The sequence below is a fragment of the Vidua macroura genome, chromosome 18, assembly GCF_024509145.1.
Source record: "Vidua macroura isolate BioBank_ID:100142 chromosome 18, ASM2450914v1, whole genome shotgun sequence".
Classification (NCBI taxonomy): domain Eukaryota; kingdom Metazoa; phylum Chordata; class Aves; order Passeriformes; family Viduidae; genus Vidua; species Vidua macroura.
The window spans coordinates 13,101,322-13,117,210 of record NC_071588.1 but is presented as its reverse complement, the minus strand read 5'-3'; the positions used below and the strand labels follow the sequence as shown (position 1 = coordinate 13,117,210).

Below are 15,889 nucleotides of genomic sequence, written 5' to 3'. Positions count from 1 at the left end.
AAATAGCCTTGAAGAGTTAGATAAAAATAAAAAAAAGCACAGAAAGTGGATACTAACACAGCTTGGTGTGAAAGGAAGGGCAGGGAAAACGGAGATGACAACGGGTTTGGCCACAGTCAACAGTGCTGACACAGCACCAGCTCCATCAGTGCCGTGTCACAATGTGACCTGGGAGCAGCTCCACGCCCGCAGCGATGCTCACAGCGAGGAGCAGCATCACCTGGGGACAGCACAGGCCAGGTACAAAACAGCCCTGCCAGGAGCCCCGGCTTGCAGAGGAAGAAGCGAATCCCAAGTGCCTGGAAGGGGACCAAAGAGGAGATTTGCTCCTATTTGTTCTGCTTCCATCGCAGAGCTCCACTGACATGCAGTCCCACGCTTCCATCTGCATGTTTAATTCCAGCGTTGATCCGTTCACAGCCCGAGGCTCAGCACCAGCCCTGCACACACGGCTGTGAGTCAGCACCACTGCCCCAGCACCACACTCACATCCAGCTCTGCTCTCCTGCAGCCCAGCCCGCAGCCAGCAGACACGGGACTGTTGTGTCATTAATTATTAAACAAGCTTTTTGATTGAAACCAAACAAAGGCTGATGCAAAGTGTAGAAAGATCCCTGCCACGGTGCTGTAGGAACTGCTACAATAATTGAACAGTATAATGAGGACCTGAAGGGATATTTAACACCTCCAGCTAGCTCAGGTTTGGAAGCACTATCTTATTTAGGGATAAATCTCCAGGATGCTGCCTGCCCTCCTGATAGCAGGCTGGGACAACTCACATTTCAGGGTGACAACCTGAGCTGTTGGCCATCAGCCAAACAGACCTACAGGGAGCAGAGGGCTCTGATATCACTGATAACACTTCAGGCACCTAAAATTACCAGGCTGAGTTACCCAGCTACAACAACTGATACACAAGCACAAAACAGAGAGAAGCTCAGTAGTCTGACCTGCTGCAGCATAACTCAACCTACAGATAATGAACACCATCATCGTTCAGAGGTGAGTTCAGAGCACATTGCCCTGATTGGAAACTCCTTTTCAGGGGAAAATGAGGCAGGATACAAGGGACACTGCATGGAAAAGCAGAGCAGGTTCCTCACAATACTCCCGACAAGAAGGATCAGCTCTTTCCCCAGTGACTCACTGTGGGTACAGAGGATGACAGGCCATACAAGCACCAACTTAAACCTGTAACTGGAGCAAGCCAAGTCAGAGCTGAATACGTATTTCCCTGGAAAAAGACAGGCAGGGGAGCTGCAGGAAGAGGCAGGTGATGCCAGTCACCTCTGCAGGCAAAGGACAGCTGTCCTGCTCTTGGAGCAACATGACAGCAGTCGGACCAAGGGCTAACAAGGGTTTTCCAGGGCTGAGCACAGCCATGGATGTCCTGCAGCAGGAGCCAGTCCACACCAACCTCTGCTCCTAAAGGTCAGCACAGACCCTGCTGTCCCACTCCAGCAGAGCTGAGGGAGCTCCAGCACCGTGCAGGAGAGATGCAGGGCTGGACAGTGACCCCCTGCCCTTGCCAGGGACAGCAAAGCAGAACAACACCAGTGTGTGCTCCAGCAATGAAGCTGGACCAGGGCACACCAGAAGGGGGTAACAGGCACCTCACTCAGGTAAGGAGCCAGGCAACTGAGCCCACAAACACCCTCCACACCTGCCAACAGCTCCAGGAGTGAAAACTGCCGTGGGAGCCAAGCTGCCTGAGGGATCCCCACGTGAGCAACATGGAGACAGCAGCACAGGCTGCTGTACTTCCACACAAACCCAGAGCGCTCTGCCCCCTCAAAGTTGAGCTCTGCACGAGACAAACCAGTTATTTCTTCTACAATTACAACAAATTAAGTATTTGGCTAGTATAGAATCATGGAATGGTTTGGGTGGGAAGGGATCTTAAAGGTTCCACTCCCCTGCCGTGGATAGGGACACCATCCACAAGACCAGGCTGCTCCAAGCCCTGTCCAGCTTGGCCTGGAACACTTGCAGGGATGGAATGAGGAATGACATCCATCCCATCTAGCCAAATGAAGATGATATGTATAGAAATAAAGGAGATAGTTCATGGCTCTTGTCACAGTTTGCAACCAGCAAACAGAACCAGGCAACAGCCGTAAATCCCCTCAGCCAGCACTAATAACCAAGCCATGATGGAAACATCCCTAAGGATGAGATCCGTGCCTCACGCCCTCCTGCAGAGTCAGCAGCAGTTGCTGTTTGGACTCAAGTGAGCCTGACTTCCCCCACAGCACTGACTGGGAGCAGAGCAACCCAGCCTGGAACCAGCAGCCCAAAGAGCATCGTTCTCCCCACCCCACGAGCGTCATGTGGACATGCAGTGTCCCCAAGGAGCTGTGGCAGCACCGTGTCCCCAGGGACACAGCACAGCAAGGAGCTGCCTCCAGAATGGGCAAATAACAAGGAACAACAGTAAAGCACCATATGGATCCAGAGAGTGCCATGGGAAAACAAGCTGACTGGGAACACCAATTATTCATCACTGTTTAAAAACAAGTAGCTCAAAGTCACCAGGAGCTGCAGAGCTGCCCTGGAAACCTGCACGCTCCAGCACCCAAAGAGAGACAAACACTCCAGGATTTGTCTGCACAGGGACAGGGTGTCACAAAAATAATTCCAGGAGAGCATGTTGCCTCACTCTATCATGTACAAGCTGAATGTAAGGAAAAGTTTTCCCCTCCAAGGGTGGTCCAACACTGGAAGAGGGACCTGGAGAGGCTCTGCAAGCTCACACCTTGGAGATTTCAGAGGCTGGAGCACAAGTGTGATGAGAAGTGCCTGAGGGAGCTGGAGGGGTTCAACAGGGACCTTGTGGCTCCGCACACCTCCTGACAGGAGGGGACAGCCGGGAGGGTCGAGCTCTGCTCCCAAGGAACAGGGACAGGAGGAGAGGGAACGGCCTCAAGATGTGTCAGGGGAGGCTGAGGTTGGATTTTGGGAAAATTTCTTCCTGGAAAGGGTGGTCAGAGTGGCACAGCTGCCCAGGGCAGTGCTGGAGTCCCCATCCCTGGAGGGATTTAGCAGCCATGTGGATGTGGCACTTGGGGACATGGGTCAGTGGTGGCCTTGGCAGTGCTGGGGGAACACTTGGATCAGAGGCTCCCAGAGGTCTCTCCTGGGCTCCCTCAACCCCCCACATCTCTACCACCAGAAGTGGTTTTCAAGCTCCTTCCTGAACTCCTCTCCTCAGTTTTCAGTGGAGCCTCAGCACAAGAAACAGGAAAAAAACCTCTGTGTTGTGCTCAAGCCCTCATGATGCCAGCCAAGAGTTAACAGCTGGATAAACAGAGCTGGTGAAGAATGCTACTCTGGGAAACACAGCTTTTCCAGGGACATGAGCTGCAGAATGACCCAGACAAGACAGCTGAAGTGCCCCAGGCACCCATCACTGCTCTAAGAGAGGAATTAATGCTGCTTGATGGAGAAGCCTTTCCCTTCCCAACAATGACATGGTTTTCCCCTCTCCATTTGTCATTGCTTTCATCATTACACCCCGTAGTGTAATGATGGAGTGCCCACACAAAGCACTGCTGAAGGCTCTCCAGACACCCAACCCACAAGAACCCAGCTCCAGCCCATCCCACAGAGGAGCCAACACATCCCAGAGCTCTTAGAAAGGTCAAGGAGCTGCTGGGAGAACACAACACTCTTGGAGCATCCATGGTCACATGAGCCAACCGCCGATCTTCGATGAATTAATACTCACTTGAAGATCCTCTCTAATCTCCTTGAAAACACTTATCTGTTCAAGGTGATTAGATTCTCCCATACAGAGCCGCTAATTATAGATAATGATAAATCTGAGTGGCAGCCTGCAAGAGGAGTTCAGAGAGAGAGTTTGGATCATTAGCAAGTCAAGCAGACTAGTCCTGCATCCCCAAACTGCCTTCCCACGCCGGCATCACTGAATCAGCCAGAAAACTTTGTCAAAAACAACCTAGGAGGACCAATCAAGGGCAAGTAAAATGGTCTAACCATATTGCTGTGGATTCAGAAACTTCCTAAACCCACACACCTCCCTCCAGAGGAGGGTACTGCACAGGAACTCCTCAAGAATTCCTCAGCAGTTGTTATTTTTCACAGGTTCAGAGCAGGGAATACAAAGCAAAGGCACATGAAGTTTCCCTGGCAGCAAGACTTGATGTCTTCATCAATGTAGCAAAGCTACAGGAGGCTTTAAATGCTCCATTTGGGAAAAATGCTATAATTACAAGCTTTAATTCAGCAAACTGTCCCTGTGAAACCAACTGGGCAGCAAACAGGCATCTCACTTGGCTGCTGGAGCAAATCCCTCAGAACAGCTCCAAAGGATGGCACAGCACCCACCCACACAGCAGCACCACCAGGGACACCAAGGGGACACCCAGGATTTCAGCAGCTCAACTCTGCAAGCCAAAATCCTCCAGACAACATGACAGGCTGGGGTTTAAAGCTAAAGAGCGAGTGGCAGGAAATCCAAATGGAACAAAAAGCTTCAACCTGGAACAAAATCAATCCACACAAGGAGGCGGCTTGCGCACCATGGGACAGCTTTCCCAGCTTAGATGATTTTAGCAGACAAGCAAAATGAAGTTTCTACAAAGCTACTCCTGAGCAGCCACAGTTAAATCAGGTGGGCTGTGCAGCTACAAAGGTAACAACACAAGAAGAGCACAGCAATTCACCTGCAAGGGCAGGAAAGGAGACTTCTGGTGTGAACCCGCTGAGCTGGGATGAGCACAAAGAGCCAGCAGAAAGCAAGACCCGTGACTCTCAGAATGCCAGAGACCGCTATAGAATACATACAGGTAGACAAATATAGATATATGCTCTTTATCAGAGAACAGGCAGCAGCCTGACACCTGCCTGCCTTCTGTCATGGAGCTAGAATTCATATCAAAACAGAACTGCCAGTTTTTACCCCAGACTGTCTCCCAGGAGTGCTCCCAGATGAGCAATTCAAGCTGACACAGCCACTGTTTCAGAGCGCTGGTTTTGAAGAGTATCATGGAGGCTTTTCTCCACTTAAGAAAGACTTCACCACGTGTTCTGCACTGTATTTTTGTGCTCCTGACTCACAACGAAATTAATTCAGTTATCATCAAGCCCAGAGATGAAAAGAAGCACAAAAATCCTCCAGCATCCCTTTCCCCAAACAGCTGCTGAAGGTCTGCCCTGCCTGAAAGCTTCACAAAGTTTCAACTCTTTCACATGCTGCTCAGAATAATTTCCTTGGGTGTTTCTGTTTGTTGTTTCAGCCTAAAACAGATCAAATGGTCTCAAAATAAACCTGGTTGTTCCCATGTAAAATAATTGTTGAAGAAAACCACTTGTTCACTCCCGACAGACTTGGCATCAACACGTAAAAATAATGTTCTGACATGGTTACAAATGGGGTGTTAAACTCCAGCAGCCTTTTGAGCAGAGTTAAGGCATTCCAGAAAGGATTACAGTAAATTAGCTGAATTACTGAGAGGTAATTACATTTTTGGGGGGGAGGTTGTTTGGCTTAAGTTCTTTTGAGAGTTTTCAACAACTCCAAGTAGATAAACACATCATTTATCTTCTGTACTGTTACCTGCTGTAGTCTGACCCCAGGACCCAGGTTCCAGGTCTCTCTTAGAGCTGCAAGAGCTTACATTCACATCTGACAGGGAGCTGGAGCTCTACAATCTGCTTCAGGCTACGTGTCAGCAGCTGGAGCTGAGAGGAAATCAGATGATGAACTTTATGTCGGGAGGAAAAACAGCTTTGGCATAACCTTTACAGAGAATTCCTGTCTCAGGGGGTTTGGCACTTTAAAGACTTACTATTTTATAAAGCTTAACCATCTCTAATATTCAGGATTATTTCCATGTCCTGAAGTACAGCCAACATCTGCTGCACAACACTGAGGGTGACAGAGCACTCGTGTTCCAAGTGACAAGAATAAACATGATCCAAATCACAGAATCCCTGAATGGTCTGGGCGGGAAGGGACCTTAAAGCTCCTCTTGTTCCACCCCCCTGCCATAGACAGGGACACCTTCCTGGAAGATAAAAACACCAACATCCACACTTGTATTTTCACCACTCAAGCGAGACAAGCAGCACAAGAGAAGCTACGAAGATGAGCCTACTTTGGACTCAGCCTCGCAGCCTCGGGGTGTCTGACAAGCTCCTCGCTGAGCCCACAGCCCGTCTGCACAAAGCCAGCGCCAGACAGCGCAGGGAGCCAGGCACGGCTCGGAACAGCTGCTGGAGCTTCCTTCCGTCCCCCAGGAGCGCAGCCCCCAGCCTGGGCTGACTTCCCAAGCCCAACATTCCCACCCCAACATTCCCAGCACAACATCCCAGGCCATCCTTCCACCGCCACCGCAGCGCCCGCAGCCGCTGGCACCGCTGGGGGAAGGACTCGCAGGCTCTGGCCGGGTACAGCAGCAGCAGGAGCAGGTTACACAGCTAAGGGAGAAGGGTTTGGGGTGTTTGACTGGAAGGTCGTGATTTGGGCAGCTGTAGCAGCCGGAGCTGCTGCAGCAGGAGCGGAGGGATGGAGAGAGAGAAGGATGGGAGAGATCCAGTGCGTTCCATCATCCCGGGTCCCCGCTGCCCCCACCGGACCCCGCCGCCGTTCTGCAGGATCAAAACCCGAGTTTGGCTTTAAAAGAGGAAAAAAAGCCCAAACGAAGCAATACGAGGTGATTTTCGCTGTGCAACAGCGCAGCCCCCGCGGTCCGTCCCCCCCTCCCGGCGGCCCCTGCCCAGACCCCCGGCCCCGGTACCTGTAGTAACTGAGCAGCCCATTGCTGAGCACGAACCAGCGACGCTGGTACCCCTTCAGGTAGTTGGTCCACTTGAAGAGCCACCCCTTGTAGGTGTCGGAGCCCGGGGGGGCGGCGGGCGGTCCCCCCGCCGGGCCCCCGCCGCCGCGGCCGCCCGGCTCGGCGCTCATGGCCGGCAGCTCGTGGCAGGCCAGGCAGGGGACGGCGCTGAGGAGCGAGACCAGCCCGCGAGTGCCGCCGCCGCAGAGCGCGGCCGCCTTCCCCATAGACCCCGCGGGGCCCGGCCGAGGCTCCGCCGCTCCCGGGGCGGCCCCGGCCCGTCCGCACCGAGCGGGGGCGGCGCCGCCGCCACGTGACCGCCCCACGGGGAGGGGAGCGGAGGCGCGCGCCCCCCGGCGGCGGGGCGGGAACGGCGCGCACCGCCCTCACCCCGCCCCCGCCATTTTGGCCCCCCGCCGCCATTTCATGCCAGGTGGCGGGGGAGGGTGAAAATTGTTCCGTGTAAATCTTACCGTGAAAAATCGCCCTGGGTGCCGCCTGCCCTGCTGGGAGGAGAAGCCCCATCCTTCTGTCCTACTCACCTGCTCCCTCCAGCAGCACACGGGCCTGGATCTTGTGCCTGAGGAGGTGCCTGTCCACAGGGCAGTGTGGAGGCCTGTGGAGCTGGCTACACGGCCAGCTGTCCCAAAGTCTGCTGAGGGTTCTTCCCTTTCCCCATTCTCCTTTCTCTTCCCAGCCTTTTTTTACCTTCCTCGTTCCCTCTTCCCTTTTCCCTTTCCCCTTCCTTTTTCCCCTTTATCCTCTCCTCTTCATTCCACCCCCCCCATCCTAGATCACATCTCACTCATCTCCCTGATCCTCTCTGATCCCCCTGATCCCATTATCCTCACCCATCACCTTCACACACTGTTGCAGCCGTGCCAGGGGCTCAGGTGGTTCCCCAGCCTTGGGGATTCTCCAGAGAGGGCACAGGGCTCCAAGCCTCAGGATCTGGGCGCAGCTCCGAGCATGAAGGACACTCCATGTGCTGCTCTGGGCTGAGCTCTGGCCCCTCTGGAGCTGGGTGAACGATTCCTCCCTGGAGAGTCCTTCAGCCAGGAGCGCTAGGGACGCTGAGGCAGCCTTTGGGGCCACTCCTGCGTCTGCAAGAGCCTGAGAGTGCTTTGGATTCCAAAGGCTGCTTTTCAGAGAGCCATGGAACGGGTTAGGGTGGAAGGGACCTTCAAGCCCATCCCGGTTCCACTCCCTGCCATGAGCAGAGACACCTTCCACTGTCCCAGACTGCTCCACACCCCATCCAGCCTGGCCTTGCCCCAGGAATCCAGGGGCAGCCACAGCTCTGGGCACCCTGTGCCAGGGCTTCCCCACCCTCACAAGGAACAATTCCTTCCCAATATCCCATCTATCTGTGCCCTCTGGCAGTGGGAAGCCAATCCCCCTTGTCCCAAGTCCCTCTCCCACTCTCCTGGAGCCCTTTTAGGCACTGGAAGGTGCTTTAAGGTCTTCCTGGAGGCTGTAGGTTTCTGGGAACTGAAGTCTATCTGGAGAGGGAATGTCCTTCTTGATGTAACTACACCCCAAACTATCCACATGGCTGCCAACTTCTCAAAGTCTCGTGGATCCCAGTATTTCTCGTGGCTCCCAAGAAGGGAACACACCTTCCTTGGCCATGTCTGAGGCCTCACCAATGCCACTGCTCTCTCCTGGGAAGGGAGGCTGCAAGGAAGGGCCCTAAAGTCAGGAGTGGGCTGTCAACTCCACACAAGCAGGACATGACAGGATGAGGGGAAATGGCCTCAAGTTGTGCCAGGGGATGTTTATATTAAATATTAACAAAATTTCTTTTTCATGGAAAGGGTCCTAAAGCCCTGGGGCAGACTGCCAAGGGAAGTGGTAGAGTCACCATCCTTGGAAGTGTCCATAAAACATGTGGATGTGACACTTACGGACAAGGGTTAGTGGTGAACATGGTGGTACTGGCTTGACTTAAAAGTCTTTTCCAACCTTAACAATTCTCAATGCTTTTATCTGGAAGAGCTCAGACACAGCAGCTTTGCCATGGAGAGAAAAGGGATTTGGGTCTTTATTTCTTGCCCTTGCCCTTGCCCTTTCCCTTCTTCAGTTTTGACTTGTAGATGGACCGCACCAAGTAGCCTTTCCAGAAGGCCTGGATGCAGGTGGCAGCATCGTTCCTCCTGGCCTCTTCCCGTGCAGCTTCCTCCTCCTTCTCCTTGAGCATCCTGCGCTCCTCCTCAATCTGGGTGTACTCCTGGAGCAGCATTGCGTGTTTCTCCATCAGCAGGGACAACTGTTCCTTCTCCTCATTGTAGACAGCCTGGACCTCCTCATATGTGGTCTGGCAGGACAGCAGGGATCAGGGACAGCTGGTCAGCAGCTCCTCCCTACATCCCCAGGTGATGGTCCTGAAACCCATCCCAAAGCCATGGAACCTTAACTGGTTGGAGCCTTTCCAAAGGGATTCAAAAGGAAGGCATGTGCCCAGTACCCAGGGAATTTCATGAGATGCTGGGTCTCTTGATGCTCCCCTGAAAAATGCTCCCATAATGGAAGACTTGGAGAACCAGCAATGCATCTCGGGGTGCTGGAATGAGCTGAACTCTGCACAAGCAGCCCTGCTGTGGCAGGAACTGCACCAGGAGCTGACTGACACAGGTCCTCTGCCAAAGATTTTGGGGGTTGTACTGCAGCTCTAACTTGGCTTTGATGTTTTGTCAGTGTGGGGTTGGGTCTGCCTTGACAAATTCTGCCCCAAACATGGGGCTCCTGCCTCTCCACGGACAGGAAACCAAAATAATCCCATTATTAAACATCTGACAGGTGGATCATTCCTTACAATTATAATGCAGCAGCTTTCAGGCCCCTCCCTGCATTTTGCTCTGTAAGGAATCCAGCAGCTTTTATCCAATCCCATAAATACTGCAAGAACAGGAAAGCCCCCAGGGCCTTCCTAGAGGCAAGGTTTGGGGGTGACCCTGAGCCTCTTATGGCTCAGCTGGGGGCAGGCTGTTGAGTTTCTTTAACACTCAGCACATCCCCCAAGGATTCAGCAGGAGCAGGATTTGGGTACTAGGTATATCCTCCATGAGGATTGAGGATTGGAACAAAACTGAAAAACTGTTTCCTGGCATCAGGTGGACCTCCCAGACAGAACATGGTGACCCATTTGCCCTCAGATACTGTGGGATTTAGTAGTGGGTGTAACTTTTCCTAAAGCCAAAGCACCAGAGCACTCCTGGGCACGCAGGCAGGACAAAGATCCCTCTCCTGTAGTTCACCTGGATGCAGAACTGCCCCTCACTTCCATGATCTCCTGGGTAAGAGCCATGTGTCCCTTTGGACAGGAATCTACCCAAGCAAATCACCTTATGGGAGAGCAAAGCACTTAAAACCAACACCTGTTTTTCTGTCATGTCTGTGTCGTATTTCTGGACCCACTTCTGAATTTCCTTCTCTGCTTTGCACTTTTCCTGAAACACAAAACAAGATCAGATCCTTGCAGACATCTGAGGCCCGGTAAGAAGTATCCTGAGTGAGAAAACAGGGAAACACTGAGCCACAGCATCATTATATCTGAGTATTTGAGCCACAGCATCATTATATCTGAGTATTTCACCTCCTCCCTGTGACAAGCTTCCCTCAGCTGACACATAACGTGGTTTGTCCTGGTTTGAGGATTCTCCTGGGACATTCCCAAAGGGCTTTATTTGGTTTACAGCATGGAGCTGGGGGGGATGAACAGCACCTGGAAGTTGCTTTCTGCAGGAGGAAATGAACGTGTCTGATGGAATGTGGCAAGTCATCGACAAACTGAGGCAACCAACTTGAAACTGAAGCAAGAGAGAACTGAAAAACATGAATGTGGGACAGAAAGTACTCAGAAGATGGTGCCTTTTACCATAAAGAGATCTTTCTGGCGTAAAACAGTCTAACAGTGGCTGTACTCCTGTACAACCTGGGGCAGTTTACCTCCAGCTCTGGATGTGTGCTCTGTGGAATCATTCCTGCTCCATTTCCTGTGTAGCACCACCCAGGATGGCCCAAGGGCTCCCAGGCCATCACGAGGTCTCACCTGAGCTATTTAGATCACAAGTACAACTCATACTTGCTGAGGAAAGGAGGCCTCTGTGGTCAGTAAATGCATCTGCCGGGTGCTGGAATGAGCTGAGCTCTCCACAAGCAGCCCTGCTGTGGCAGGAACTGCAGCAGGAACTGCCTGACACAGCCCCTCTGCCAGAGATTTTGGGGGTTGTGCTGCAGCTCTGACTTGAGTTTGATGTTTTGTCAGTGCCCAGCCCTTCATGCTGTACCACCCAATGCAAGAGTGACAGATGCCCCATCACCACATGGGCTTCCTGCCCATGTGAGGCTGCACTGCTTTGGAGAGAATACTCAGAATGAGCAAAATGAGAAGGAAAATGCCCTTTTTCCAGTTCTCGATTCTCTGTGTCACCAGTGTGTTCTGCTCAGGGCAGAGCTGTTGCTACAGAGGCCTTGGCCTGCCTGCTGGTCCCCTTCCTCCTCCTCTATCTGCTCAGCCCTGGGGACAAGGACTTTGGGGTGCTGCTGGGTGAGGGCTGCACCTGCCCCAACCCTGAAACCCCCTCAGCCCTGAGCTGAGCCCCCAGCGTGGGCAGCAGGGGAGGGGGGTTTCTGCTCCTCTGCCCCACCTGCAGAGCTGCCCCAGCCCTGGGCCCAGCACAGGAAGGACCTGGAGCTGCTGGAGCCAGTCCAGAGGAGGCCACAGAGCTGCTCCAAGGGCTGGAGCCCCTCTGCTCTGGAGCCAGGCTGGGAGAGCTGGGGGTGCTCACCTGGAGAGGAGAAGGCTCCAGGGACACCTCAGAGCCCCTTGCAGGGCCTAAAGGGGCTCCAGGAGAGCTGGAGAGGGACTGGGGACAAGGGATGGAGGGACAGGACACAGGGAATGGCTTCCCACTGCCAGAGGGCAGGGATGGATGGGAGATTGGGAAGGAATTGTTCCCTGGCAGGGTGGGCAGGCCCTGGCACAGGATGCCCAGAGCAGCTGTGGCTGCCCCTGGATCCCTGGCAGTGCCCAAGGCCAGGTTGGGTGGGGCTTGGAGCACCTTGGGATAATGGAAGGTGTCCCTGCCCAGGGCAGGGGGTGGCACTGGATGGGCTTGAAGGTCCCTTCCCACCCAAGCTATTCTGGGGTGATTCTATGAAATTACATTTCCCCCTCATTCAGCCCAGCCTGACTCCCTTGACTTGTCTGTTTTGCCAAGCTGAGCAGAGCAGGACCTGCTGAGCCCTCAGCATCAGCTCCATTCCACCTTGAATAATAAATCAACTCTAAAAGATGCCTTCTACCAAGCCAATATTGTTTGCTCTGCTCCCCCTACAGCAGATCCCTGGTTTGTCACTATCACGTGTCCTGCTCCAGCCTCGCTGCCCTGAGCCCTGCCCGGTGTCACAGCGCAGCGGGAAGGTGTTCCCAGAGCCGAGGCAGCCGGCAGGAGCAGGACCTGTGACAGCTCTGTCCCTGCTGTCGCTGCAGGGCTGCTTTCCACTGGAATCAGCAGAGCATGAGGACAGGGCGGGTGTGCTCTGACAAACACCATGTGCATCCTGCCAGGAACGAGCAGGGCCCAAGGAACTCCTTGTAGCAGGCAGCAGCCAGAGCTGACAGCTCTGCAAAAAGGCTTAAACCTTCTGTCCCAGAGCTCTCCTCCCCTTTACCTTCCTGAGAACCAGCTCTGAGGCTCGATGCTCCAGCACCAGTGCATTGAACTGTGTTCCCAGGTGCTGAATGTCCTGCTTCAGCCTGGCACATCTGTCCTGGGAGGCTTCCTCATCTTCTTTTTTCTGCTTTTCCCCTTCCTTCATGATCAGCCGGATGTCAGCCTTGCAGTTCTTGGCCAGATCTTCCATGTTGGTTTTGAGGTTTTCAATTGTTTTGTCCTTCCTGCTAACCTAGACCAGAAAACAAGAGGATTACCTTTGGGAAATGCCCCTGAGGCATAAGGCGGCAGGAGAAGAAAAAACATTGCAAAGCTGGAGGAGATCCAAGAAGGGACCCTCAGGGGCCAGCTCAGGTAGCACCAAGGCCTTGCCACTGCTGGCTGAGGGAAGAGTTAGATTTACACAGGAGCTTTGGAAACCTTCCCCTGGCTCCTCTGGGAACCTGTTAGTAAAGGCACAGAGTGAACAAACCATCCCAAGCCCCACTGGCACTGCAACCTGAGGAGCAGCCAAAACAGATTCCCTGGAGTAGCCCTGTGGCTCCCTCATGGGCTGGATCAGGCTCCGAGTGACTGTCTGGGGGATACAGCTCAAGGAGGGAAATCCCAAGCTGGGATCAGTGAAACAGATTTATTCACCATGGCTCGAACAAGCTGCCAAATTGCACATAAAAATCTCGATCCCCAGAACTCCAAGGAGCAGAGGGAAAGGGGAAGCAGGCCCTTGGCTCTGCCAGCAGTGAGCACAGGGCAAAACCGTCTCAGCCAACCCCTCTTGCAGGGAGGAGAAAAAGAAACCCAGGTAGAAAACAAAGGATTGTTGTCAGAAGCTCTGGGCTTGGCACACAAGCTGGGAAAGTGCCTGAGAAGTGCCCAGTCAATTATCTGTACCTCAGCTGCAGATAAAATTAAAGATTAATGTAATTTGTATAATCACTGATTAATCACAAATTAATCCAAGGCAGATTGGATTCTGGAGTCACAGCAATGTTGGTTTTAAGCAAGAGTGAAGACAGAGCAAATATTAAAAATGGATTTTAATCAGAGCAATCTCTCCCTGTAATGATTTTTCATTCTTTCAACAGCAGGGAATGAAGCAGCTGGCATTGTCACCCTGCCAGGATACCACCACAGCAGTTTGTGCCTGTCCTGCCACTCCTCTGGAACTCAGGGACTTACATTGTTTAAGTTAGCTGGTGACAACAGGTTCAAAACATGCCAAATTCGAGTTAAAATAAAAAAAAAATCAACCATGCAATAAGCATTTTTCATTATATTTTACAAGAAAAATATTATTTAAAAATTTTAGACCTGCTTTAGAAAGGATTTCTGGAACTTGCTCTTTAGGAACTGCAATAAAGGGATCGGTTTATAGTTAGCAAGGTTTTGATCCAGTAAAAAGCAAGTTTCCACTTGGTTGGAAAACACATTCCCACAAGGTCATACCTCCTCATCTCGAGTCTGGATGACTCCTGCCAGCTCTCCCTGTAGAGCTGAGATCGTTTCTGTGTTTTTCTCAACCTGGAGGGAAATGTCTTTCATTAATTGAATCTTTTCCTTCTCTTCATCAGGAGTGGTCAGGAGCCTCTCGAGTGTGAAATCCCGGAACTCCATAAAGGCTTTGACAAACACATCAGCTGGTGACTGTCTCACCCGAACTTCGTATTTCAGCCCATGGTAAAGCAAGGGGTTGGCCAGGAAGAGCCTCAGGATGTTTCTCAGGGAACATTTCAGGCATTGCTCCAAAGCTCTCATGCTCTTCTCATCTCCAGGGCTAGTGAGCAGGTGCTGTATTTCCATTGAAAGCTTCTGATGCTCCAAAAGGGTGCTTGTGATCTCAGGTCCCAGCATCCTAGCATACCTCTCCAGAGAGCCAGTAATCTGCGGGATCAACCTGGTGATCTCCAGCTTGACAATGGTCTCATCCAAGACAGTTAGGATTCTTTCTGTCTCCATGCTATCAGGTTTTAGCTGGCGTGGATCCAACACCTTCATGACACCTAATGGGATTCCTGCCTTCCTTGGAGTTGCCATGCCTTCACCACGGTTCTTTGCTTCATGAGGATACTTGGAATGCAGGTGGATCCCCTGATGCCATGGATTCAGTTAAACACCAGTGGCCTGGATGGCTTGAGGTCTAGAAAGGACACAGCAGCTCCTACACAAGGTGAGACTCTGGAAGAAAATGGAGGTTCCTGTGCTGCTGCTGTCACATAATCACCCTTCTTGGATTTTCTCTCTAAAAGGAAAACACGGTGACAGCATTAGAGAAATTATGTCATTTGGGAAAATATGAGAGTCCAAGATTAACCTGATGTTCTCTCTGAGTCTGGCCAGGGCGTCAGGACATGGGGTTGTGGATTAGAGCTGGTCTCTGTCCCAGAGCAGCTGTCCAACACCCATGGGAAAGGGGTGATGGATTCCTGGCTTTGAAGGGTGGAGGGGGGAAAGGTCCCAACAGCTTCTGAGTAGCAGCTGAGGAAGAGCAGCACAAACTGCAGCTCTGCTGTCCCCAGAGGGGTGTGGAGAAGGGTTTGGAGAGCCCTGGGGCCACCCCGGAGGGAAGGGTAGGGTTCCCAGTGGGAAATCTCTGTGGGAAACCTCTACCCTTCTAGGCCTGTCCCTGCCAGAGGGAGGAGGTGGGAGAGGGGATCTGGCAGGACTGGCAGGGACAGAGGCAAGAGGAGGAGAGAGGGAGGAGATGGGGACAGCTGTAGCGGGGGGGCCAACAGGGAGTGAAGGGTCCCCTCGGTGTGGGTGTGGGACAGCAGGAGGATCCAGAGACTGGGGAACAGTGAGAGGTCGGGGCGGTGATTCCCGGTTGGGAGGACCCCCGTGCGAGGGGCGGGCGGCTCGGGGGCCGGTGCGGGAGGATCCGGGGATCTGCGGGACCAGCGGCCCTGAGCATCCCGGCGGTGGGATGGGGTGTCTCAAGAGTCGGTTACTGGGGGATGCCGGCCCCAGGCGGCCTCCACCCCCTGCAGCGCACTCAGTTCCAATCCCGATCCCGATCCCGATCCCGGTCCCGGTCCGGATCCCGATCCCGGTCCAGATCCTGATCCCGATCCCGATCCCGCCGTCAGCGCCTCCCGTTGCCAGGCGACCAGAGGGGGCGGGGCCTTTCCCGGCGGTTTACGGCGCGCTGCGCGGGCCCCGCCTCCTGTCGCTTGATTGGCAGTGCCGCTGCCCAATGAGGAGTCCTGCGGCGGGGACTGCCAGGGGTCGGGGTCTGTCATGGCGCCGGCGGGGGCTGTGCGGGCTGAGGGGGAGGCGTCGGCGGCGGCGGCTCGTTCCCCCCGGGCTCCCCAGATCTGTATCCCTGAGAGCACGACGAGTAACCCGAAAAATAAACTAAGTCCTGCCGAGGTCACGTCTGCCAGGCGCGGGTCAGCCCAATGTGTGTCCAGGAGC

The 15,889-nt window shown here is 53.4% G+C and overlaps 2 protein-coding genes across 10 annotated transcripts in view; both read right to left on the bottom strand.

Annotated features, from left to right (window-relative positions):
• The window catches only part of OSBP2 (oxysterol binding protein 2), a 93,488-nt gene extending 85,489 nt beyond the window's left edge, over positions 1–7,999 (bottom strand). For 4 of the 9 annotated variants that reach the window (XM_053993546.1, XM_053993548.1, XM_053993549.1 and 1 more), the window contains exon 1: positions 6,762–7,028. In XM_053993546.1, the coding sequence (XP_053849521.1) occupies positions 6,762–7,027 (266 nt within the window). In that variant the 5' untranslated portion in view covers position 7,028. Of the gene's footprint in view, positions 1–57; positions 146–5,578; positions 5,601–6,761; positions 7,029–7,658 lie in introns of those variants that run through there. The other 5 variants (XM_053993552.1, XM_053993553.1, XM_053993554.1 and 2 more) reach the window with 4 other exon arrangements.
• An 826-nt stretch (positions 8,000–8,825) lies between these two features.
• Positions 8,826–15,597, bottom strand: IQCD (IQ motif containing D). Its single transcript, XM_053993567.1, has 5 exons — positions 15,468–15,597; positions 13,925–14,717; positions 12,477–12,710; positions 10,145–10,249; positions 8,826–9,117 (listed from the first exon to the last, which is right to left on the bottom strand). The coding sequence occupies exons 2-5, from the start codon at positions 14,510–14,512 to the stop codon at positions 8,845–8,847; spliced, it is 1,200 nt and encodes a 399-aa protein (XP_053849542.1). The 5' UTR covers positions 14,513–14,717; positions 15,468–15,597; the 3' UTR covers positions 8,826–8,844.
• Between the last annotated feature and the right edge of the window lie 292 nt (positions 15,598–15,889).